This window comes from Lathamus discolor, chromosome Z (assembly GCF_037157495.1).
Source record: "Lathamus discolor isolate bLatDis1 chromosome Z, bLatDis1.hap1, whole genome shotgun sequence".
In the NCBI taxonomy this organism is placed as follows: Eukaryota; Metazoa; Chordata; class Aves; order Psittaciformes; family Psittacidae; genus Lathamus; species Lathamus discolor.
This window is the reverse complement of record NC_088909.1, coordinates 110,502,732-110,526,482: the sequence shown is the minus strand read 5'-3', so window position 1 is coordinate 110,526,482 and position 23,751 is coordinate 110,502,732. Positions and strand designations below refer to the sequence as shown.

The 23,751-nt window shown below is 45.9% G+C and overlaps 1 protein-coding gene across 1 annotated transcript; it reads right to left on the bottom strand.

Annotated features, from left to right (window-relative positions):
* Nucleotides 1-4,471: 4,471 nt before the first annotated feature.
* LOC136004840 (spindle and kinetochore-associated protein 1-like) lies at nt 4,472-23,469 on the bottom strand. Its single transcript, XM_065661736.1, has 8 exons — nt 23,451-23,469; nt 21,612-21,733; nt 21,254-21,378; nt 20,470-20,558; nt 19,141-19,275; nt 16,299-16,433; nt 7,692-7,861; nt 4,472-5,611 (listed from the first exon to the last, which is right to left on the bottom strand). Exons 2-8 carry the CDS (start codon nt 21,727-21,729, stop codon nt 5,463-5,465), a joined length of 921 nt encoding a protein of 306 aa, XP_065517808.1. The 5' UTR covers nt 21,730-21,733; nt 23,451-23,469; the 3' UTR covers nt 4,472-5,462.
* Nucleotides 23,470-23,751: the final 282 nt, after the last annotated feature.

The following is a 23,751-nucleotide window of genomic DNA, read 5'->3' as shown; positions in this document are numbered from 1 at the left end:
GAGCACCTCCCGTATGAAGACAGGCTGAGGAAGTTGGGGCTGTTCAGCATGGAGAAGAGAAGGCTGCGTGGAGACCTCATAGCAGCCTTCCAGTACCTGAATGGGGCCTATAGGGATGCTGGGGAGGGACTTTTCTTCAGGGACTGTAGTGACAGGACAAGGGGTAATGGGTTAAAACTTAAACAGGGGAAGTTTAGATTGGATATAAGGAGGAAATTCTTTCCTGTTAGGGTGGTGAGGCACTGGAATGGGTTGCCCAGGGAGGTTGTGAATGCTCCATCCCTGGCAGTGTTCAAGGCCAGGTTGGACAGAGCCTTGAATGACACGGTTTAGTGCGAGGTGTCCCTGCCTATGGCAGGGGGGTTGGAACTAGATGATCTTAAGGTCCTTTCCAACCCTAACTATTCTATGATTCTATGATTCTATGATTCTATAGCTGCATGGGTTTGTAGCTTGTTTGAAGGCTATGAAGCTTTCAAGCTCATAGAGACAGGGAAGGGGAAGGCAGGCAGACCTCTGACAGCAAAAACCACGGTACAAGACTTAGTCCCCTGAGCCATAATAGCACCATCCCAGAGAAAAGGCTGTTAAAATTTCATAGTTTATTTGATTTTTTAAAGTAAGAGAAAACTCTGAGGGTCACTCGAAAAAGCTGTCCACGGCAGAGACACTGTTCTCAGCTCTCCTGTCCAAGTCCTTCACATCAGTTACTTCCTTCACCCAGCAAATGCTGGGTTACCTACAGTTACCTACCTTACGGTTACCTACCAGCTTTGCTCAGTACTAACTCCCTGGAAGTGAAGATACAGCATGAATGACATGAAACTCATTTTCTCTTCCTCCTCATGGGCACAGTGAAAGGGAACATGTGCTCTCACAGATGGCAGTCACTGCCTCCTGAAAGAACACGCAGCTAAACACCCAACTAAATACTCACGGGTAAGACAGCTCTGAGCTTTGACTTCAACAGATAATTTTTTCCATTAGTGCCTCTTCAAAAGGGGAGTTTAGGGAAACAACAACAAAAAAAGCAAGCTTTCGTCTTCTTTTAACAAAACAGCAGAGCAACAGGAATGAACACTTTTTAGATGATGTGGAGGGTCCCTGCTGGCACAGGACTCACAGCCTCATGCAGTGGTGCTGTCATGGTCAGATGGCATCTTTCCCATCGTCCAAACCCTCCCCCACGTGCAGGGCGATGGGATTCAGTTTGATTTCTGACCCTCAAGGCCGAAGTGAACTGACATTTCTTTCCACCTCATAGAACTATAGAATAGAATCATAGAACAGTTAGGGTTGGAAAGGACCTTAAGATCATGCAGTTCCAACCCCCCTGCCATGGGCAGGGACCTCTCCCACTAAACCATGCCACCCAAGGCTCTGTTCAACCTGGCCTTGGACACCTCTGCCCAAGACTTTCACCGTATCACATCCAACCATTGCAAACACCAGGTTCCGTGTTTTGTCTCAACCAGCCCGAGGATGCAGCTTTGCTCACCAAATACATTCATCAACTGTTTCTCCTGTTCCTCACAGCTGCTGCCGCACCCAGGGTGTAAAAGCAGAAAGCCGGCTGTGTCCCAAAGAGAACAGATTACAGCTGCGGGAAGATCGTGATTTCCTTACTAACGTATCAGGTAATTAAACTTGTGTTACCCCGGCTGTGTTTTCTTGTTTTCAGAAGCGAGGATATCAGAGAGGCCAGAAAGCTGCAAATTCATTATATTTTGGAGTAGTATTACATTAAACCATCTGGCAGGACCATCAGAAACACTGGTATCTAGTTCTGTTGCCGGCTGTATGCTGATGAAAGATAACGGGGAGCACTGGCCAGCGGGAGAGACAAGTAAACACACAGCAGAAGATAGTTATCTTTTGAAGCAGCTCCTAGAAATGAACATTTTGTCCCCAAAATGGAGATCTGGTATCTCTTTGGAAACACCAAAAACTCCTTGAAGAGAGGAGACAGGAACTTGCTGAGCAGCCCGGACACCAGGGCACTGCACTTCACTAGCTTGCAAGTCCTTGTGAACTCCTTGACGGAGAAGGGTTGAAGGGTACAGTAAGTGACCATCATCCGGGACTAGATCTCCTCTTGAGGGGTGAAAGAAAGGAACCCACACTGTTGGGATAGCAGATGCAAATAACAAGCATGTTTGTGAAAATCTGCCTGGGGGAAAAGAGTTTGGAAAATTCAAAACTCCATTGTAACAGACTGAAAGCTGCTCACCAACATCCAAGGATCACCTGCTACAAGCTCAGGAGTGCTGCATCCCAACTAGAAGGAAGTGCAGCAGGAGGGCCAGGAGACCTCCTTGGATGGATAAGGAGCTGCTGAGGAAAATTCAAAGGAAAAAAGAGGCTTACAAAAAATGGAAGCAAGGACAGGCGGCCTGGGTACAGTACAGGGATGTTGTCCGGGAAGCTAGGGACCACGTTAGGAAGGCTAAGGCCCAGTTAGAATTAAACCTAGCCAGGGATGTTAAGGATAACAGGAAGGGATTCTACAGGTACGCAGCAAACAAAAAACAGAGTAGGGACAACATAGGCCCCCTGAGGAAACTTTCAGGAGAACTGGCTACACAGGATTTGGAGAAGGCTGAGGTTCTGAATGACTTCTTTGCCTCGGTCTTCACTGGCAAAGGCTCTGACTGCACCACCCAGTTCTTAGAAGGTAGATGCAGGGACTGTGAGAATGAAGACCTTGGGCCCACTGTGGGAGAGGATCTGGTTTGGGACCATCTTCAAAATCTGAACGCACACAAGTCCGTGGGACCTGATGGAATCCATCCGCGGGTCCTGAAGGAGCTGGTGAATGAAGTTGCTGAGCCACTGGCCATCGTATTTGAAAAATCATGGCAGTCAGGTGAAGTTCCCGACGACTGGAAAAAGGGAAATATAACCCCCATTTTCAAGAAGGGGAAAATGGAAGACCCGGGGAATTACAGACCAGTCAGTCTCACCTCTGTGCCTGGTAAAATCTTGGAGCACATTCTCCTGGAAGGCATGCTAAGGCACATGAAAAACAACAAGGTGCTTGGTGACAGCCAGCACGGCTTCACTAAGGGGAAATCCTGCCTGACCAATTTGGTGGCCTTCTGTGATGGGGCTACAGAACTGATGGACAGGGGTAGAGCAGCTGACGTCATCTACCCGGACTTGTGCAAAGCGTTTGACACTGTCCCACACGACATCCTTCTCTCTAAATTGGAGAGATATCAATTTGATAGATGGACCACTCGGTGAATAAAGAACTGGCTGGATGGCCGCACACAAAGAGTTGTGGTCAATGGCTCGATGTCTGGCTGGAGACCGGTAACAAGTGGTGTCCCTCAGGGATGGGTGTTGGGACCGGTCTTGTTTAACATCTTCATCGCTGACATGGACAGTGGGATTGAGTGCGCCCTCAGCAAGTTTGCCGATGACACCAAGCTGTGCGGTTCGGTTGATACGCTGGAGGGAAGGGATGCCATCCAGAGGGACCTTGACACGCTTGTGAGGTGGGCTGATGCCAGCCTTATGAAGTTCAGCCACAACAAGTGCAAGGTCCTACACCTGGGTCGGAGCAATCCCAGGCACAGCTACAGGTTGGGCAGAGAAGAGATTCAGAGCAGGCCAAGGAGAAGGACTTGGGGGTGCTGGTCGATGAGAAAATGAACATGAGCCGGCTGCAGTGTGCGCTCGCAGCCCAGAAAGCCAACCGTATCCTGGGCTGCATCAAAAGGAGCGTGACCAGCAGGGCGAAGGAGGTGATCCTGCCCCTGTACTCTGCTCTTGTGAGACCTCACCTGGAGCATTGTGTGCAGTTCTGGTGTCCTCAACATAAAAAGGACATGGAACTGCTGGAACAAGTCCAGAGGAGGCCACGAGGATGATCAGGGGCTGGAGCACCTCCCGTATGAAGACGGGCTGAGGAAGTTGGGGCTGTTCAGCCTGGAGAAGAGAAGGCTGCATGGGGAACCTCAGCAGCCTTCCAGTATCTGAAAGGGGTCTATAGGGATGCTGGGGAGGGACTCTTTGTCAGGGACCGTAGTGACAGAACAAGGGGTAACGGGTTAAAACTTAAACAGGCGAAGTTTAGATTGGATATAAGGAAGAAGTTCTTTCCTGTTAGGGTGCTGAGGCACTGGAATGAGTTGCCCAGGGAGGCTGTGAATGCTCCATCCCTGGCGGTGTTCAAGGCCAGCTTGGACAGGGCCTTTGGTGGGATGGTTTAGTGTGAGGTGTCCCTGCCCATGGCAGGGGGGTTGGAACTTGGATGATCTTAAGGTCCTTTCCAACCCTAACTATGATTCTATGATTTTAAGGTCCTCTCCAACCCAAACCAGTCTGTGGTTCTCTCAATTTATTCCGACACGATGCAGAGTAGAGACTTCACGTTGGATCTCAATACCCCACACAGAAGACCAAAAAGACTCCACCTCAAAACCAGCCAACACAGCCCCTCAGAAAAAAGCACAGAAATCTAGGGTTGCGTAGCACGTGTTGGGGTACACCTTTATTAATAAATTTAGACGTATTTTTTTTTTACTCACATTGTCATTTTCATGGGCCGCGAGAGCAGATATTTTAGATGAGATGATGGGCCTAAAACAGGGATGTGTGGTCTTTTTTGTCTATGAGCATGTTTCTCTTTTTTTTTGACCAACTTGCAGAATTAGAACTTATCACAATTAAATTTGTTCTGGGACTCCAAGGCGTTCTAAAACAACCTTCTAAATCAAAAACTGGCAAGTTTGGCCACCGTTCTCAAAACGGACGTCGACTTTTCTCCTTAAAAACACTCACTCCTCTGCAGGTTTGGTCCAAGGGGTAAGCCTGAGGGGAAAAAAATCTGGCTTTTTTGTCTTCATGAAATCCAAAACCTGCATGGCTCATAGAAACTACCTGGCACAGAACAACCTGTTAATGTTAAAATGGCATCAGATATTCCTGCTCAAGTGATGGATACTCCAAAACATACAATTAGGATCAGAAGGACTAAGAAATGAAAATCTGGAAACTGGTTTGCAGGATTTAAGAAAACAGACCAGAATCAAATGCTTCCTTTGAGTAGCTGCAGAGCTTTGGACACAGTATGTAACTCATAAACAAAAAAAGGAACTTAACGGTAGTGTAGAGGACATTAATGTTCAAGTGCTGATCTGAAAATGTGATTAAGACTGCCTGTGAGCACAGATGAGCCAATCACTTCTTCGGTTTACACACATAACCTATCAAAAGACATTAGCTCCCTCTCAAGTTTTCAAAACAAAAATCAGATACTTTGAGGCCTTTTGGGATTGCCAGTCCTGATTTCGGATGTCTGAAAAACACTAGGGAAAACATTGCCTTTCAGAAAATAAAGAGACCTAAACAGTAATGTCGACACATGCAACCTTTCTGCATACAACAAATCTCTCTCTGTGTCTCAAAACACTGCTGCCATCTACATCTGGGGTAAGCAGAGTATGGGAAGCACGTTAGCACATGGCATAGAGGATAATTCCAGAGGTACGAATTACTTTCAGTCTTCGGAAGTGGCGCAGGACGGTGATGATCTGATAGAAGCGCTTATCCATCTTCATAGAGGTGAACAATCTGATATCCTCCTCCACAATAAAAGGACAACCTGGAAAACAAGAAACGGCTTTGGTAGAGAAACAACTGCTGTAGGATACGCTTAATATTGCACACATAACTACACAACCTCTACTTAGCAACTGCACGTGCTTATAAACAATACAGTCATCAGCAGGACAGCCTCACACTGTCTCAGGAGCTTTGTCCTAACATCTAAACTATCACCAGAAAGAAGAATTACCAGCGTTCATTAAGTTAACGGAAACCCTGCACCATCCACAGGCCCCATTCAGTGAGCTCCCTCTGTTATCAGCCGTATCTACCAACGTCTCCCAAACCACGCACCCTCCTGTCAGGGTGAACATTACAATCACCGAGTGGTCTGTGTTGGAAGAAACCTTATGGCTCATCCAGCTCCAACCCCTGCCACGGGCAGGGACCCCTTCCGCTGGAGCAGCTTGCTCCAAGCCCCTGTGTCCAACCTGGCCTTGAGCACTGCCAGGGATGGGGCAGCCACAGCTTCTCTGGGCACCCTGTACCAGCGCCTCAGCACCCTCACAGGGAAGAGCTTGTGCCTAAGAGCTCATCTCAGTCTCCCCTCGGGCAGGTTCAAGCCATTCCCCTTGGCCTGTCCCTACAGGCCCTTGTCCCAAGCCCCTCTCCAGGTTCCCTGCAGCCCCTTTAGGCACTGGAGCTGCTCTCAGGTCTCCCCTTCAGGAGCCTGCTCTTCTCCAGGCTGCCCCAGCCCAGCTCTCTCAGCCTGGCTCCAGAGCAGAGCTGCTCCAGCCCTCGCAGCATCTCTGTGGCCCCCTGCTCTGGACTCAAGCAGGCCCACAGTATATTATCACCCTACCATAATATTGGGAGAGTCTCAATGAGCAACAAATCCAAAAGAAGCAGGAAAAAGTCTCAGTTTGTCATAAGGTGACTCCCAAGTACCCAGTGAATGCTTAGGGCAGAATGTTCTTGCGTTCTCTCCAGGGCAAAAATTAAGAGGCGGGCCCCAACATAAAGAACTCTCCTTCTGTGAGACAGACAGAGTTTCCTCCGTGTTTTATGTCTGAACTTAGAAACATGAGGACATTCTAAGGATATTGCCAAGCACGGCATGTGGAGTACACCCCTCCAGGAATAATTACATTCTTGTTCTCAAAAGGAATGTCAAATAGGGCATTTTAATATTAGAGATTCATTGTGCCATGTATCTTCGAAAAACTAACCTGTAAGAACAACTGGCTTTTAAGTTGAGGGAAAGACATTTTGGTGTATTGTCACTCTTTCCACACTTTAAAGAGGAGAAAACCTCTTGAGACTATCAGACAGCCCTGTCTTTTCTATAAACCCTCTGCAGCATGACTGATTACCCAGATTTCCCAACCTGAGAACAAGTATTTTAATAGTTCGTGTCCATTCTAGCTTAAAACCTGAAAGCACCGTTTATGCAGCTTGGTTATCAAAGCAGGAGCTTCCAGAACTTGTAGCAGTTCCTCACTAAACCTTTGTGCACTCAAAGATTTTGCTACAACACACTGTGAAAGTGATAATTTTTTTAGTGAAAACATATAAAAAGCAACCAAGTTGATAATGGGAAAAGTCTTCACTCAAAACCATAACCCTTATTGCTATGTTGTATGACTTTATCCAGAAAAGGTTTTTATACTGAGTACTTCAAAAGGTTTTTTATACTGAGAATATCAAAAGGATTTTATACTGACTACCCAGATCTGTACAGTAATAAGACACTTATAGTCCTTATGGCCTAGAATCTAATCTGGAACCAAATCTCATTTCTGTTCCCCTTCCCTTACACAGAGGCAGAAGCAGAACTTCCCAAGCTCCAGACTGCTGAAGCATTGTAACTCCACAAACTATTATTGTTTCACTACTTTTTTTTCATCTGAGAATAAGCAACAGCAGATTTCCTAAACACTCCAGCAGGTTAGACCATTCCACCATTTACCACAGCCTGCACAGACTGTTAGCTGACAATAAAATGCTCCGAGTTACACCATAACGTGAAAAGCATGTGCTGTCATTAACAATTCAATATTTTGGTCAGTATCTTTATACTTGCGCTGCAATATCCAAATGTTACGAATTTGGTACTAAGAAAGGGATAAAAAAAATACCTTCTCTAGTCTCGCTTTCTTCTCTTATGTATCTGTAGTACAGGGTTCTGTCTCTTGTATTCAGAGAACTTGGAGCCTGACAGCGGATCCTGTATTTGGCCATCATTGCTTTGTTTAGATTATTAACAACCGCATTGATCTGATCACATGTTATGCGGCCTTTCATATACCTGAAAATAAAAAATAAAAATCAGTAACCAGAAAATCAAAGTTCTGTGTTTTTCACCTGCCTTCATTGAACACCTTATTCAGTTTCTTCTTCAGTTTTTCTGCTCTGTTAATGAATAAACACAGTAGTTAATTTCGTTCATTTCCTTGACTGTCTAATAATCTTGAAAGTAAAAAGCTGTGATAAAACTTAAACCAGAGAGATGAAAATTAAAAAAATTTCAAGAAATCTATTTTAAGTAAAAAAACCCCCAGTGCTTAAGTTGTAAGAAGCATTTCAAGATGGAGCAAAGGTTGCTGTTACATTGTACCACTTATAGAATCATAGAATGGTTAGGGTTGGAAAGGACCTCAAGATCATCTAGTTCCAACCCCCCTGCCATGCACAGGGACACCTCTCACTAAACCATCCCACACAAGGCTTCATCCAACCTGGCCTTGAACACCGCCAGGGATGGAGCACTCACAACTTCCCTGGGCAACCCATTCCAGTGCCTCAGCACCCTAACAGGAAAGAGCTTCTTCCTTATATCCAATCTAAACTTCCCCTGTTTAAGTTTTAACCCGTTACCCCTTGTCCTGTCACTACAGTTCCTGATGAAGAGTCCCTCCACAGCATCCCTATAGGCCCCCTTCAGGTACTGGAAGGTTGCTATGAGGTCCCCACGCTGCCTTCTCCTCTCCAGGCTGAGCAGCCCCAACTTCCTCAGCCCGTCTTCATATGGGAGGTGCTCCAGTCCCCTGGTCATCCTCGTGGCCCTCCTCTGGACTTGTTCCAGCAGTTCCATGTCCTTTTTATGCTGAGGACACCAGAACTGCACACAATGCTCCAGGGGAGGTCTCACAAGAGCAGAGTACAGGGGCAGGATCACCTCCTTCCACCTCTTGGTCACGCTCCTTTTGATGCAGCCCAGGATACGGTTGGTTTCTGGGCTGCGAGCGCACACTGAAGCCGGCTCATGTTCATTTTCTCATCGACCAGCATCCCCAAGTCCTCCTCTGCAGGGCCGCTCTGAATCTCTTCTTTGCCCAACCTGTAGCCGTGCCTGGGATTGCTCCGACCCAGGTGTAGGACCTTGCACTTGTCGTGGTTGAACTTCATAAGGTTGGCATCAGCCCACCTCACAAGCATGTCAAGGTCCCTCTGGATGGCATCCCTTCCCTCCAGCATATCAACCGAACCACACAGCTTGGTGTCATCGGCAAACTTGCTGAGGGCACACTCAATCCCACTGTCCATGTCAGCGATGAAGATGTTGAACAAGACCGGTCCCAACACCGATCCCTGAGGGACACCACTCATTACCGGTCTCCAGCCAGACATCGAGCCATACAAATGCAGAAAAATCAAACAGCATTGCAGAAAACACTGTACAAGCCAAAACTGAAATTAAATGTTTCTGCCTAAGAGTGCAATGTTATTAGCACTAGATACTGTGTGTGAATCTAGAGCCATTCCTGTCTTTTCCTGAAGAAATACCAGTTTTGTGTTGTTTTCTCTATTTTATTGTGCAGTGTACTGAGCTATGCAAGACACAGCTCCTCTGAACTTTCAGAGCGGTTCATAAAACTGGCACTAAAATAGTAAGATCTGCCAATAACAGCCTAGAGGTGCAGGAAGCACAGAAGATAAAGTGATGTGGAAGCATTAGAACACTGGAATATTTGCAAGTTAAACTATTTAGTATTTATTATGTAAAGGCATGAATTCAAGAAAAAGGAAACATGCTACAAACTGAGGAGCCATTATAAGTTTTAACCCATTACCCCTTGTCCTGGTCTCTTCGTCAGGGACTGTAGTGACAGGACAAGGGGTAACGGGTTAAAACTGAAACAGGGGAAGCTTAGATTGGATCTAAGGAGGAAATTCTTTCCTGTTAGGGTGGTCAGACACTGGAATGGGTTGCCCAGGGGGGTTGTGAGTGCTCCATCCCTGGCCATGCTCAGGGCCAGGCTGGACAGGGCCTTTGGTGAGATGGTTTAGTGTGAGGTGTCCCTGCCCATGGCAGGGGGGTTGGAACTGGATGATCTTGAGGTCCTTTCCAACCCAAACTATTCTATGATTCCATATAGAAACACAGGCTGAAACTCACATAAACAAGCAGTAAGCTAAATACAAAATAAGACCCCAGAAACCACTGCAGTAACAGAGAGGGCGCCCTTGTAACCTGAATTATCCTGTGACTGCTTTTCAGGCACTACAACAAACCAAACTTGGCTGTTGGTGTTTGGTTCAGTACCAGATCGCTGATGTGTGGAACTGAGGGAAGTGGTGCCATTAATTTTAAGAACAGAGTTCTTTAGGTTGGTACATCAGGTGGCTAAAAGCTGTAGGAGAGTAAGGCTGAAAAGATTAATGAACAGAAAATTTCTTCCCTCGTTTTAATCTGAATGGAAAAACGTATTTGGAAAACATACAAAGCGTTAAAAGCACAAGCAGCTGATCATTGAGAAATTCAATACACCAAACCACAACGTGGCCAGGCATTCTACAATTGCCAACTAGAAATAACTGTTTGCTGTCAATCTGAAGAATAGCCAGCCCCTGCCAGGAACACAGGCCTGCAAGGGGAGTGTAAAATCTCCTGAATTCAAAGCATTTGATCTAAACCCAGCCTGAAGAGCTGCTAAGTTATTTGCTACCAGTTTTCAACTGTATTGATACTTTGGTTAATCCAGACTCAAAGTTTGAGGTGCAGGCATTTCTTTTTATAAGAATATTCTACTTTGCACAAATAGCATCTGTTCAAATAAAAGCAGCACTTCCACCCCTGAAGTTCAGTCACACTTGGCATAAACAACCACAGAAGGGCTTTGCCTGTATACATTAACTGCTATTTATTGCTCTATCTGCATCCCTTAGCCTATTTATGAAGTCACAGGGGAGGGTGCAGAGTTACAAAGATTAAGGCCAGAGGATAAAATACCTACATTTAAGTTCCTGTGCTCCCACTACCAGAAGCCAAAGAGTGTGGGAAGCAGAAACAGAAAAGCAGGATTTGGTTACCTGAGCCTGAGAAACGAGTGCTCAACGAGAGGCCCTCAGGGATCCAAGGTGTGCTTGGCGGCGGCCAGCAGATGTGCTAGGGTTTAGAGACAACTCACTAACTAAAGATCTGACAGTGCATGCTACAGCATCCGCAAAGCCACCAACTGCCTTCTGGTTTCTCCAAAGGCATTCAGGGACAAGAGGGGGAGGTGGGGCACCCAGTAAGCATAGGGACACCAGTATCACAGACATATACACGTAGATGCCTTCATCTGAAAGGAAATTCTGCCAAAAGAAACTGCAATTTTTTTTTCTGTGCGTAACCGTACGGGTCACAAAACCCCCTCATGTTTCGAACAACCATGGCTGGCAAACACGTAAATGCTGGCACTTATTTCCGTTGGCACATACAGCAATATGAAAACACAAAGTTGAGAAGTTAAAAATTCACCCATTTAATTTAGATTTAAAGTAACTTTAAAATCTATTTTACTACACCAAATGCAAAAGAAAAAAAAATAGAAAATCAGATTCTTTTTTATTTTTTAAAAGAGTGACCCAATTTCAATTTTAATCCACAGAAGCTCTTTTCAAAACGTTTTTCTCCCTAGGTACGAAAACCAAAGCACAGTGCTAGTTCTTCAAAGAAAAAACCATCAGTATATCACATATATGTCACTGGAAAAGAGATGAACCTCCTCCTAATGGCTAGCCCCTGCTCCCTCAAAAGTATTTAGGCTAAAAGAAATCTCTGTTCCCCCAAGTTACCATCTTCTGAGACTCGAATTATAACGAATGTGCAAATTCTAAAATATCTTAAGTGGTAAGAATTTTATGCAGGGAATAAAGCAAGCATTTTCTTTTGCCTTGAATTCAATGTTAACTGAGACAGCCACTGTGCAATTTCCTTTCTCTTCCTCCAAAACGTGCCTTTCTGTGACAGCTTTGAAGGGCGAGATGATTTGCAAGTTTCTTCCTGTGCTGAAGCATTCTGTTTGATCAAGGGACTCTTGCATCCACACTTTAACACAGCATGGACCTCTGCGAAATACCTGCTGCAGAGTTCCAAAATTAGGAAGCCACTGCAGACAATACCCCTTTTTGTGCCCTAATGATGTTAGGGATAGGCTGTTGTTCACATTCAGCACAAAGAGGGTGAAAACCACCTAGATTATTCAGTTACAATCTACAGCAGCTGTGGGAGGCAAGGAGAGAGGAATGAGACACTTGGCAGATGCAAAATCCAAGATACCCAGCTGGTACAGGATTTAGACACATATGTGATGCATTTGTGCTTTACTAAGTCCCTCAGACAGGCTTAGCACAGTCACAGTCCTGTGCTACCACAGCCAAGCAGCTCTAGGACTAGAGGTGTGCAAAGAAGCAGCAGGTACATTGACAGACCTGACATTGGAACCAGTGCTGACCTAGAGAACTGGGATACGAGCCTAATTCTCATTGTTCTAGGACAATATGTGAAGTGTGAGAAAACCTGGGTCACAAGCTTGCTGGTTAGATTTGAATAAACAGTATGTGAGATGGCAAGTTTAGCAGACTCTCCCAACCTTCTGTTACAACACTGCCAGGCAACAGATAAAAAATGGCAGACTAATAGTACTGCTTGAATTCATGTAAATGATCCTCCACAGAACAAACATGCTTTTCCCATACGAGTAAAAATACTTCTATAGCTCCAGAAGCACAGTTTAAGATGTGACCTTTGTATAAACCTGGAATAAATAGAAGAGAGCCCATCTGGGCTCTATCCTGATAGGGCTCCCCACCTGGGATCAGCAGTGGAAAGTCTTCCATTTTTAGGGATAATGAAACAATCAAGAAGTTGCATGGAAGACTGTAGTGTTAAGTGGAAGACACAATATTTGGCCGCAATGTCTGGCTGGAACTACTCCTGCAATAGCATGGGACTAAAAATTCATGTACTCCAGATTCACCTTTCCAAAATTTTATCAGAGAAGCACCTACAGGATTAAATCCACCCTATACCAGAAATGATAACCAGAGTGAAAAATACCAGCAGCACACACTTTTAAGAAGTAACCAAGAGTTGTGCTTCATTAGCTCAATGTTGAGACAAAAAACTAAAAATATCTTACAGAAATAAATACTATCAGGGAACACGCTCAATCCAGACTCTTGGTAACAAGGAACCAGTGAGCCCAGAGGAGACCATGGAGATGCTGAAGAGGGCTGGAGCAGCTCTGCTCTGGAGCTAGACTGAGAGAACTGGGCTGGGGCAGCCTGGAGAAGAGAAGGCTCCTGAAGGGGAGACCTGAGAGCAGCTCCAGTGCCTAAAGGGGCTGCAGGAAAGCTGGAGAGGGGCTTGGGACAAGGGCCTGTAGGGACAATCTTAAAAAGTAGACACAGGGACTGCGAGAATGAAGACCTTGGGCCCACTGTAGGAAAGGATCTGGTTTGAGACCATCTTAAAAATCTGAACGCGCACAAGTCCGTGGGACCTGATGGAATCCATCCGCGGGTCCTGAAGGAGCTGGCGAATGAAGTTGCTGAGCCACTGGCCATCATATTTGAAAAATCATGGCAGTCAGGTGAAGTTCCCGACGACTGGAAAAAGGGAAATATAACCCCCATTTTCAAGAAGGGGAAAATGGAAGACCCGGGGAATTACAGACCAGTCAGTCTCACCTCTGTGCCTGGTAAAATCCTGGAGCACATTCTCCTGGAAGGCATGCTAAGGCACATGAACAACAACAAGGTGCTTGGTGACAGCCAGCATGGCTTCACTAAGGGGAAATCCTGCCTGACCAATCTGGTGGCCTTCTACGATGGGGCTACAGGATTGATGGGTAAGGGTAAAGCAGCTGACGCCATCTACCTGGACTTGTGCAAAGCGTTTGACACTGTCCCACACGATATCCTTGTCTCTAAATTGGAGAGACATCAGTTTGATAGGTGGAGCACTCAGTGGATAAAGAACTGGCTGGATGGCCACACACAAAGAGTTGTGGTCAATGGCTCGATGCCCGGCTAGGGAGACCAGTAATGAGTGGTGTCCCCCAGGGATTGGTGATGGGACCGGTCTTGGTGACAGCCAGCATGGCTTCCCTAAGGGGAAATCCTGCCTGACCAATTTGGTGGCCTTCTATGATGGGGCTACAGAATTGATGGATAAGGGTAAAGCAGTTGATGTCATCTACCTGGACTTGTGCAAAGCGTTTGACACTGTCCCACAGATGCCATCCAGAGGGACCTTGACACGCTTGTGAGGTGGGCTGATGCCAACCTTATGAAGTTCAACCACAACAAGTGCAAGGTCCTACACCTGGGTCGGAGCAATCCCAGGCACAGCTACAGACTGGGCAAAGAAGAGATTCAGAGCGGCCCTGCAGAGAAGGACTTGGGGGTGCTGGTCGATGAGAAAATGAACAGGAGCTGGCTTCAGAGTGTGCTCGCAGCCCAGAAAGCCAACCGTATCCTGGGCTGCATCCAAAGGAGCGTGACCAGCAGGGCGAAGGAGGTGATCCTGCCCCTCTGCTCTGCTCTTGTGAGACCTCACCTGGAGCATCGTGTGCAGTTCTGGTATCCTCACCATAAAAAGGACATGGAACTGTTGGAACAAGTCCAGAGGAGGCCACGAGGATGATCAGGGGACTGGAGCACCTCCCGTATGAAGACAGGCTGAGGAAGTTGGGGCTGCTCAGCCTGGAGAAGAGAAGGCTGCGTGGGGACCTCATAGCAACCTTCCAGTACCTGAAGGGGGCTATAGGCTTGCTGGGGAGGGACTCTTCGTCAGGGACTGTAGTGACAGGACAAGGGGTAAGGGGCTAAAACTTAAACAGGGGAAGTTTAGATTGGATATAAGGAAGGAGCTCTTTCCTGTTAGGGTGGTGAGGCACTGGAATGGGTTGCCCAGAGAGGCTGTGAATGCTCCATCCCTGGCAGTGTTCAAGGCCAGGGTGGATGAAGCCTTGGGTGAGATGGTTTAGTGTGAGATGTCCCTGCCCATGGCAGGGGGGTTGGAACTGGATGATCTTGAGGTCCTTTCCAACCCTAACTATTTTATGATTCTATGACACAACAAGGGCAATGGCTTTAATGTGACAGAGGGGAGACTGAGATGAGCTCTTAGGCAGAAGCTCTTCCCTGTGAGGGTGCTGAGGCACTGGCACAGGGTGCCCAGAGAAGCTGTGGCTGCCCCATCCCTGGCAGTGCTCAAGGCCAGGTTGGACACAGGGGCTTGGAGCAAGCTGCTCCAGTGGAAAGTGTCCTGCCTGTGGCAGGGGTTGGGACTGGAAGAGCTTTAAGTTCCCTTCCAACTACACCATCGGTAATTTCAGGGTAACAATTTGGTCATAAACATAATTCCCTCATTTGGGCAGAAATATTTGTTCTTGTCTATCAAATGCCATGTAAGAAAAGTTACTCCTACATAACAGACTGAAAAACACCCTTTAAGGGAACAGCACAGGATGGGGCAAGTTGGTGCAGTCCGGCCAGTTTAGACCCATATGGCCAGTGCAAAAGTCTAAAAGAGAGCAGAGACTAACAGCAGACTTCTAAGAGAGCAGAGACTAACAGCAGACTGTCGTACCCTGAATGAAGTCATAGCAGCACTGAGTGCTGCCGTACCGGACATGCTAGAACTTCAGTATGAACTCGAGTCAAAGGCAGCTAAGTGAGATATCACAATTGATATCGCCAAGGCATTTTTCTCCATCCCTTTGGCAGCAGAGTGCAGGCTACAGTTCATGTTTACTTGGAGGGGCATCCAGTACATTTGGAATCAACTGCCCCAGGGCTGAAAACACAGCTACTAGAAAGCAGAAAAAAGACTGCTACAGCTGAACCCATGAAACGAGGACCTATAATAATCAGGTCCTCACAGTAGAGGAAAAACCCACAGTTGTCCATTCCGAAAATCTGGGATGTTATAACGGGAGGCCTTTTTTTCTTTTAAAAAGTCTGGTTTCTTTTCCTGTCCCAGAGCAGGCTGGTAAAGTCTAGACCTTAAGCTTTCAGAAACCAACTGTTAGGTTGAATAAAACCAGCATTTATTATTGATTCTCCTTTTAAGCATAACCGTACCTTTACTCTTATGACATAGTGGGTCCCTTACTTTACGCCTCTTTGCAGAACACAAAGAGAACGCATCTATACATAAAATAGCTAAGATATTTCATAAACTCAAAGTGACTTTAGAGAATGAGAGGTTTGGGGTTTAAGTGATGGTTTCTCATCTTCCCAGCATACACATCAGAAAGGAATATAAGCACCTCCATTACTTTCATTTCCAGGTTTTACAGTGTTGCACATAAGTTATCTGGAGCTCACATCATGATGTTCCACCCTGTGGAATATCTACAACTTTAAAGCAGCTCTGTCAGTCTCAGATATGCAAGAGCTCACTCACCCAGACCTGCCCTTGCCACCAGACTGGCACAACAGCGGTAAGAAAAGCCACGCATACTTACACAGGAAGTTCTTCAAGATCTTCCAGGGTTACTGGGAGAATTTTCTGAGAAAATGCTGGTATTTCACATGCCTTTGGGGGTTTTCCTTCTTTGCCTTGTGGTCTTTCTGAAGGTTTCTTGCTTCTCCCAAAGGCACTGTAAATTGAATGAATATTAAGTGTATAAATAGCAGGTAAGTGTAAGGAGAATACCATTAAAGTATCAAGTCTGCTCACTCACAGGCCTAAACTTCCGACCCATCTGTCTGAAGGAAGACAATTCACAATCTCTTCTGAAAGAAGAGGAAATAACAAAGCGCACCTACTCCATTGTAAGTTGCATTCTTCAGCTGACTTCGGGATAGCTCTTCATTTCTCGGCTAGAGAGGCTGATAGCTGGTGAATTAGAAGCACTCCAAACACAGCACAGCGCAGTTCAGGATTCAACGTACCATTACATTTCACACAGAACATGAGGCCTCACTTTTCATCAGATGAACCACAGCACAGAACTGCAGCCTAACAGGCAGATCTCAAACACTTCACAGTGCTTTGAAACAATTCCAAACCTTGGGAAGCCTGACTCGCCCATTAAGGTTATCAAGCAAAGGAATCCAACACCATGCAGCAGGCTAGGGCTGTTTACATATGAATTTCTGTTGCTTAGGCAAGCTCCCAAAAGCTGAGGAATGTCCTGCTTTGAGTGATTATTAGAGAATTATTTTCATATTTCCTCAAAGCCCTCACCTTAGAGCCTCAAACACCAACTTACTTGCCAGTCGCACACCCAGCTGCTCTCCTACTCACTGGTAAGAGAACAGCAAAGAGCATTTAGCCTAATCCAGCTGAACAAAGGACATAGCTGGGATGAGATGTGCAACACAAATAACTTAAAAGCAGTACCAATCTCATCTGTCACAAAAAGCTGATCCTCTACTTCAATCTAACCTTCCCACGAGAAGAAATATTTGAAAGGGCTCTACACCCACTGAAGGGCACACTAGTGCCCCATCTGTTGACACCAGGGCTGAGATTTCATGTGTTGCTCAAGGCAACACCCCCAAAACAAGTGTCCTGCACTAGTGGCAGGGAACATCTGCCAAGAGTTCCCTCAAGGAAGGGTGTGGATTTCTGGTGGTTTGGAAGGAGGATACGAAATGGGATAAACACAAGGACCAAGAGATGCGAGTTCACATCTTAAAACTGCATTCCTCCCATACTCTCCAGTCTTATGCTATCCTCCTCGCCACAACAAACCTTTCCTAGAGGATTCCCTGCTCATCTATACCATCTATGACCCACATGTACTCCAGGACTGTGGGTTCCCACCCACTACCTCGACTCTATACAGCTGCAATGAGATAGTACATTTACACAGTTGGCTGCTAACCTCAACCACGAAAAGAAACAACTGAAGCATATTTCAAAACCTTGCTGCTGTGTAATGATAATCCGCTCTCTAAAGAAACACCTAGAATACAAAGGGCTTAAAACATACTCAACTCGCTTTTTACTTCAGTGAGATTCCTCTGCTAAATGAGAACATCAGAACCAAGAATATGAGAGAAAAACAGCTAAAGACATGAACTGCCCCATTCCTCTCTGTGTGCATTCTCAGTCTCCCTCAGATTTGAAGCCCTGCATCAGCAGCACTCAAGAGCTCTGCTTTCTCCATCACTTACAAAACGTACTCAAAGGGTAATTAGTGCTTGCCTCCCCACACAGTTTGGGACATACGGGAACAGAAATGGAGAAAGTCAACGCAGGAATGTTTGAGGAAGACGACTGAAGACCTATTTACAGCAATACAGAATCACAGAATCACAGAATCCCAAGGGTTGGAAGGGACCTAAAAAGATCAAATACAGATGGATCCTGACCAATTACGCTCTGTCTGGCACTTGCTTCATCCTCCACTGCACAACAAAGTGAACATCAAGAAGTGACAACACCAGAGACATTGGCACACAGTGCCCAGAGAAGCTGTGGCTACCCCATCCCTGGCAGTGTCCAAAGCCAGGCTGGACAGGGCGTGGAGCATCCTGCTCTAGCGGAAGGTGTCCCTGCCTGTGCCAAGGGGGTGGAACTGGGTAAGCTTTAACGTCCCTTCCAACCTAAATCGGTCTTGGATTTTAGGATAACAATTTAGTATCAGGCATCAAGAGAACTCCCTCTTTTGGGCAGAAATACTTGTCCGTGTCCAAAAAATATCATTTAAGAAAAGTTATTACTACATGACAGACTGCAGGCAATAACATCTGTCAATCTGGTCCTGAGGGTAGGGGACAAGAAACACACAGCTTTCCATTCAAGAAATCTGGGATCTTTCAGTGGGTGGTCTTGGTTGCTTTTAACAAGTCTGATTGACAGTCTAAATCAGATTAAGTGTCTGAATGCCTGTCCCAGAGCAGATTGGAAAGTCCAGACCTGAAGCTGTCAGAAACCAACTGTTAGGTTGAATAAAACCAGCATTTATTATTAGTTTTCCTTTTAAGCAAAACCTTACCTTTCCTCTTTCATTTACGCTTCTATGCAGAACACAAGGAAAACCCATCTATACACGCAGTAGCTAAGATATTTCATAAACTCAAAGTGACTTTAGAGAATGAGAGGTTTGGGGTTTAAGTGATGGTTTCTCATCTTCCCAGCATACACATTAGAAAGGAACATAAGCACCTCCATTACTTTCATTTCCAGGTTTTACAGTGTTGCACATAAGCTATCTGGAGCTCACATCATGATGTTCCACCCCGTGGAACATCTACAACTTTAAAGCAGCTCAGATCTGCAAGAGCTCACTCACCCAGACCTGCCCTTGCCACCAGACTGGCACAACAGTGGTAAGAAAAGCCACGCATACTTACGGTGGAGCTTCTTGAACATCTTCTGTTTCGACTGTGACTGTATCCCTTGGAAATCCTGGGTTTGCTGATGCCTTCGTGTGTTGTTTTTCCGTCTCCGCTGGCCTGGTGTCATGGTCCGGGTTTTGCAAAAACTCACTGTAAAATGAATGAATATTAAGTGTATAAATAGCAAGTACGTATAAGGAGACATCACAGGTCCATAGGTACATCATGCATAAGGTACATCACAGTATCAAGTCTGCTCACTCACAGGCCTAAAGTTCCGACCCATCTGTCTGAAGGAAGACAATTCACAATCTCTTCTGAAAGAAGAGGAAATAACAAAGCGCACCTACTCCATTGTAAGCGGTGTTCTACAGCTGACTTCGGGATAGGTCTTCATTTCTCGGCTAGAGAGGCTGATAGCTGGTGAATTAGAAGCACTCCAAACACAGCACAGCGCAGTTCACAATTCAACGTACCATTACATTTCACACAGAACATGAGGCATCGCTTTTCATCAGATGAACCACAGCACAGAGCTGCAGCCTAACAGGCAGATCTCAAACACTTCACAGCTCTTTGAAACAATTCCAAACCTTGGGAAGCCTGACTCGCCCATTAAGGTTATCAAGCAAAGGAATCCAACACCATGCAGCAGGCTAGGGTTGTTTACATATGAATTTCTGTTGCTTAGGCAAGCTCCCAAAAGCTGAGGAATGTCCTGCTTCGAGTGATTATTAGAAAATCACTTTCATAAAATTACTTTTCCTCAAAGCCCTCACCTTAGAGCCTCAAACACCAACTTACTTGCCAGTCGCACACCCAGCTGCTCTCCTACTCACTGGTAAGAGAACAGCAAAGGGGATGCATTTAGCCTAATCCACCTGAATACAAGGACATTACAGGGCTGAGACGCCCAACACAAGTAACTTAAAGGAGTACCATGCTGATCTACCACAAATAACTGATCCTGTATTTCTATCTACACTTCCCACATGAAGAGATCTTTGTTTGGAAGGGCCCTACACTCACTGAAGGGCACACTAGTGCCCCATCTGAGCCCACACGAGGGCTGAGATTTCATGCGTTGCTCAACGCAACACCCCCAAACCCTGTGTCCTTCTTGCTAGTGAAGATGACCTGTGTTTTTCAGATTTTACCCAAGGGATTTTTTAGGGTTCTAGCAGAAGCTTTAAAGCGAATAGTCAAGAGCAAACTCTGGAATCAATACATATAACAACCTCAAGTCCCAAATGTTCACAGTCAATATACAGGAAAACAAGTACCATTCTGCAGCTGGACAATGCCAGGAGCAGCCCAAGCCCTCCATACTTATGTACCACATACCAGCTGCCCCATGCAAAATGACCATTAGGAAGCACTTCCAGATAGCTGTGTGCTTCATTCTTTTTCTTCTCCACAGTGTCCTGGAGCTCCTATAATTAATTTAAAACTTTATCAGAAATCTTGAATTATTAATGTCAAGCACATAAAATTAGTTTACTATTAGGGTATTGCTGAAGTAATTTTTAACTTGGTAACAGGTGTTCTTTCCTCTCCCCTCATCATCTCACTTCTTCACCCTGCACTTTACCAAAAGCAACTAGTAAAGCTTAGAAAAACAAATCTAATTATGTCTGTCCTTGCCCTCAAAGTGGCAAATACCTGTGAGCAGGCAAGAAAAATCTTTACTAATATACCTTAGTAAGTCTGGGCAGGGGAATGGTGAGGGCAATGAATGATCACATAGTACAGAAAACTCATCTACATTCCCCAAACAACACTTTCACAAAGACTTAACACATGAAAGCGCTGCATACACTTACGAGAACACCACAAAGAATTAAATAGTTTTTGTAGCTACAGCAAGGATGCAGAAATAGAACTGCTGTTTAGCTCATGTATCTCTTAGGATCAAGATGTGCTTTCAATCTATAAAGCTTGATAAATAAAATGTTTAGTTTTCACTGTGCTGGAGAGCTGTTTAATAAACCATTAATAAACCCAGTACAGGCCCCAGCTGCTTCTGTAAGCACTGAGGATCTGGAAAAGAACAACTACACGTTTATCAAACATCCCTTTGCATCTTCCGGTGTTTTATGAACAGGATTAAAAAAGAAAAAAAGATTACTTTTAGTGATGTTGTCTTTCCAAGATTTTCTTGAAAATCATGTTCTATTTTATTCAGAAGACTATGCAAGGCTGTTATCTGTTCTCTTATTTCAGAGACCACACAACTAAGGGTTCCTTCTTTACCTGCCAGAAAGAAAGAACATTAAGCCAAACCATCTCCAACACAAAATGAAAATCCCATTTACCTCCCCTCCACGTGTAGCCATTATCTACTAACTCTATGCTCCCCAAACACCAGCATCTTCCCAGGAGAAGCACCAATATTTGCTGGTCAAACTGTTCCCTGTGTATAATTACAGCATTCCCATTTTCTGCAGGGAGGTGCAAACCAAAACCCACTCTTAAGTTCCTTTTACCTGCAAATGCTAATGCAAGAAGCTTTTTCAAATATGCAATCTTTCCCGTTTCACCATGTAACATGTTCAGGTCTGACAGCAACCTTTCCGGGTATAAAAAAGCACAACCCTCTGCCATCACTCTGAAGGGAAACAAAGAAAGCAGTAATTTCAGAAAGAATTGCAAACACTAGGCACGCAAGCAGCATTTTAAAGAGGACCCTGATCTGCCAAAGCAGCAAAAGGAACCTGAATGAAGTAGTAAATGCAGTAACTACAAAACAAAGCAATTTCCTTTAACTCTGGAGATAAACACAGTGTAACACCATACATTACTCATGAAACTGAATTAAGTCTTTAGCATATTAAAGTGCTCACTACTAAAGGAGCTGGAAACTTAATGCAATAAACAGGAAAAATGGGTTTATATGGACTAGACCTATAAATCCCTCTCTGGGATAGATCCTGAGGTGATCAATATTTAAAGACACTGTGCTTGTTGCAGGTTTTTTAAGAAATTAGACAAACAAACAAAACAACCCACCAAAAAAAAGAAACACAACAAACAACAAAAACGAAAACACAAAGAGAAAAAACCCAACATGCTCTTGCTTGCTAGAGCACAGAATGAAAGCACAAAAAACAGCGTTATGGAAAAACAGAACGGTTTTGACTGCAAGGGAGCTTAAAGCTCTTCCAGTTCCAAACCCCGGCCATGGGCAGGGACCCCTTCCACTGGAGCAGCTTGCTCCAAGCCCCTGTGTCCAACCTGGCCTTGAGCACTGCCAGGGATGGGGCAGCCACAGCTTCTCTGGGCACCCTGTGCCAGCGCCTCAGCACCCTCACAGGGAAGAGCTTCTGCCTAAGAGCTCAGCTCAGTCTCCCCTCGGGCAGGTTCAAGCCATTCCCCTTGGCCTGTCCCTACAGGCCCTTGTCCCAAGCCCCTCTCCAGGTTTCCTGCAGCCCCTTTAGGCACTGGAGCTACTTTAAGGGCTTCGCGCAACAGCCCCCGCCTTGGCCGCGCCGCCCCTGCAGTCAACACCCTCACATCCCTACCTCCGGTGTACCCCTCACGCCGGAAAACCAAGCTTTGCTTTCCTTTTAGTTTCGCAGCGCTACGAACCAGCACATCGCAGGTATCAGTCAGTCACGACAGCCCGGCCGACCTCCGCGCCTCAGGAGAAGCGGGCGGGGCTCCTTCCTCACCCGCATTACCCCGCGGCACTCCCACCTCCCTCACCCCCATTTTCTCCTCGCCCCAGCACGACCCCTTATGTCCCCCGGCACTCACCGCACCGATGCCTACAGCGACCAAGAGAAGAGAAGGCACGAAGGACCAAAACAGACACAGAAGAGGCGCCTCAGCCGAGCGGCTCCGCTTGTAACCCGCCGCGCTCCGGCGGCCTTTTAAGAGCGCGGGCAGGCGCCGCAGGGGCACATGGGAATGGGGTCTCAGCGGAGCAGCGCGGCGGCTCCCCCCGGCGGCGGCCCCGCAGCGGTTGTGGATTGCGATAAAAGTTCAGTTTATGTCGGCGTTCCACACCAGGCAAGGCCATCAGGGAACAGAAGCCGGTTTCCAGCGCGTCCGGACTCGTACGTCTCCCACGAAACACTGAAATCCTCCCCTTTCCTTTTTCCTCGGGGAGAGGGATAAAGTTCACCCTAACTCCTTTCTGTTCTGCTCACCTACATATATAAAGGCTTATTGCTAAGGATACGCTGTTTATCTCTCCGAATTAAAACCAAGCAAAAACTCTGCTGCTTTTCCACAGTTCCCTAATAAAACATAGCTCATCGCTCTCCCTCGAACGTTAAAAATGACCCAATCCCCCTAAAGAACTGAGAAACAGATTAACGTACAAACGAGTTAAAGAAGGGCCGTTTTAAAGCAGCAGTGCACTCCAAGCAGTGACTGCACTCAGCAGACCTGTAAGAAGAAAGGAGAATCAGCAAACAAGGAGTTGCATTGACAGTAATTAAGTTACTGAAGCCGACCCATGGAAGGACACAGCATTTTAACATATTTAGCACCGGAAAGGAATCACATCTTCAGGGGCACAGGGCAGCGAGCACAAACCCCAACAGCAGTCCTGTCTCCACAACCACATTGAGCTATTCTGTTCTCTGATTCCCATTTCTCAGCCTGTATTAATCTAATTAT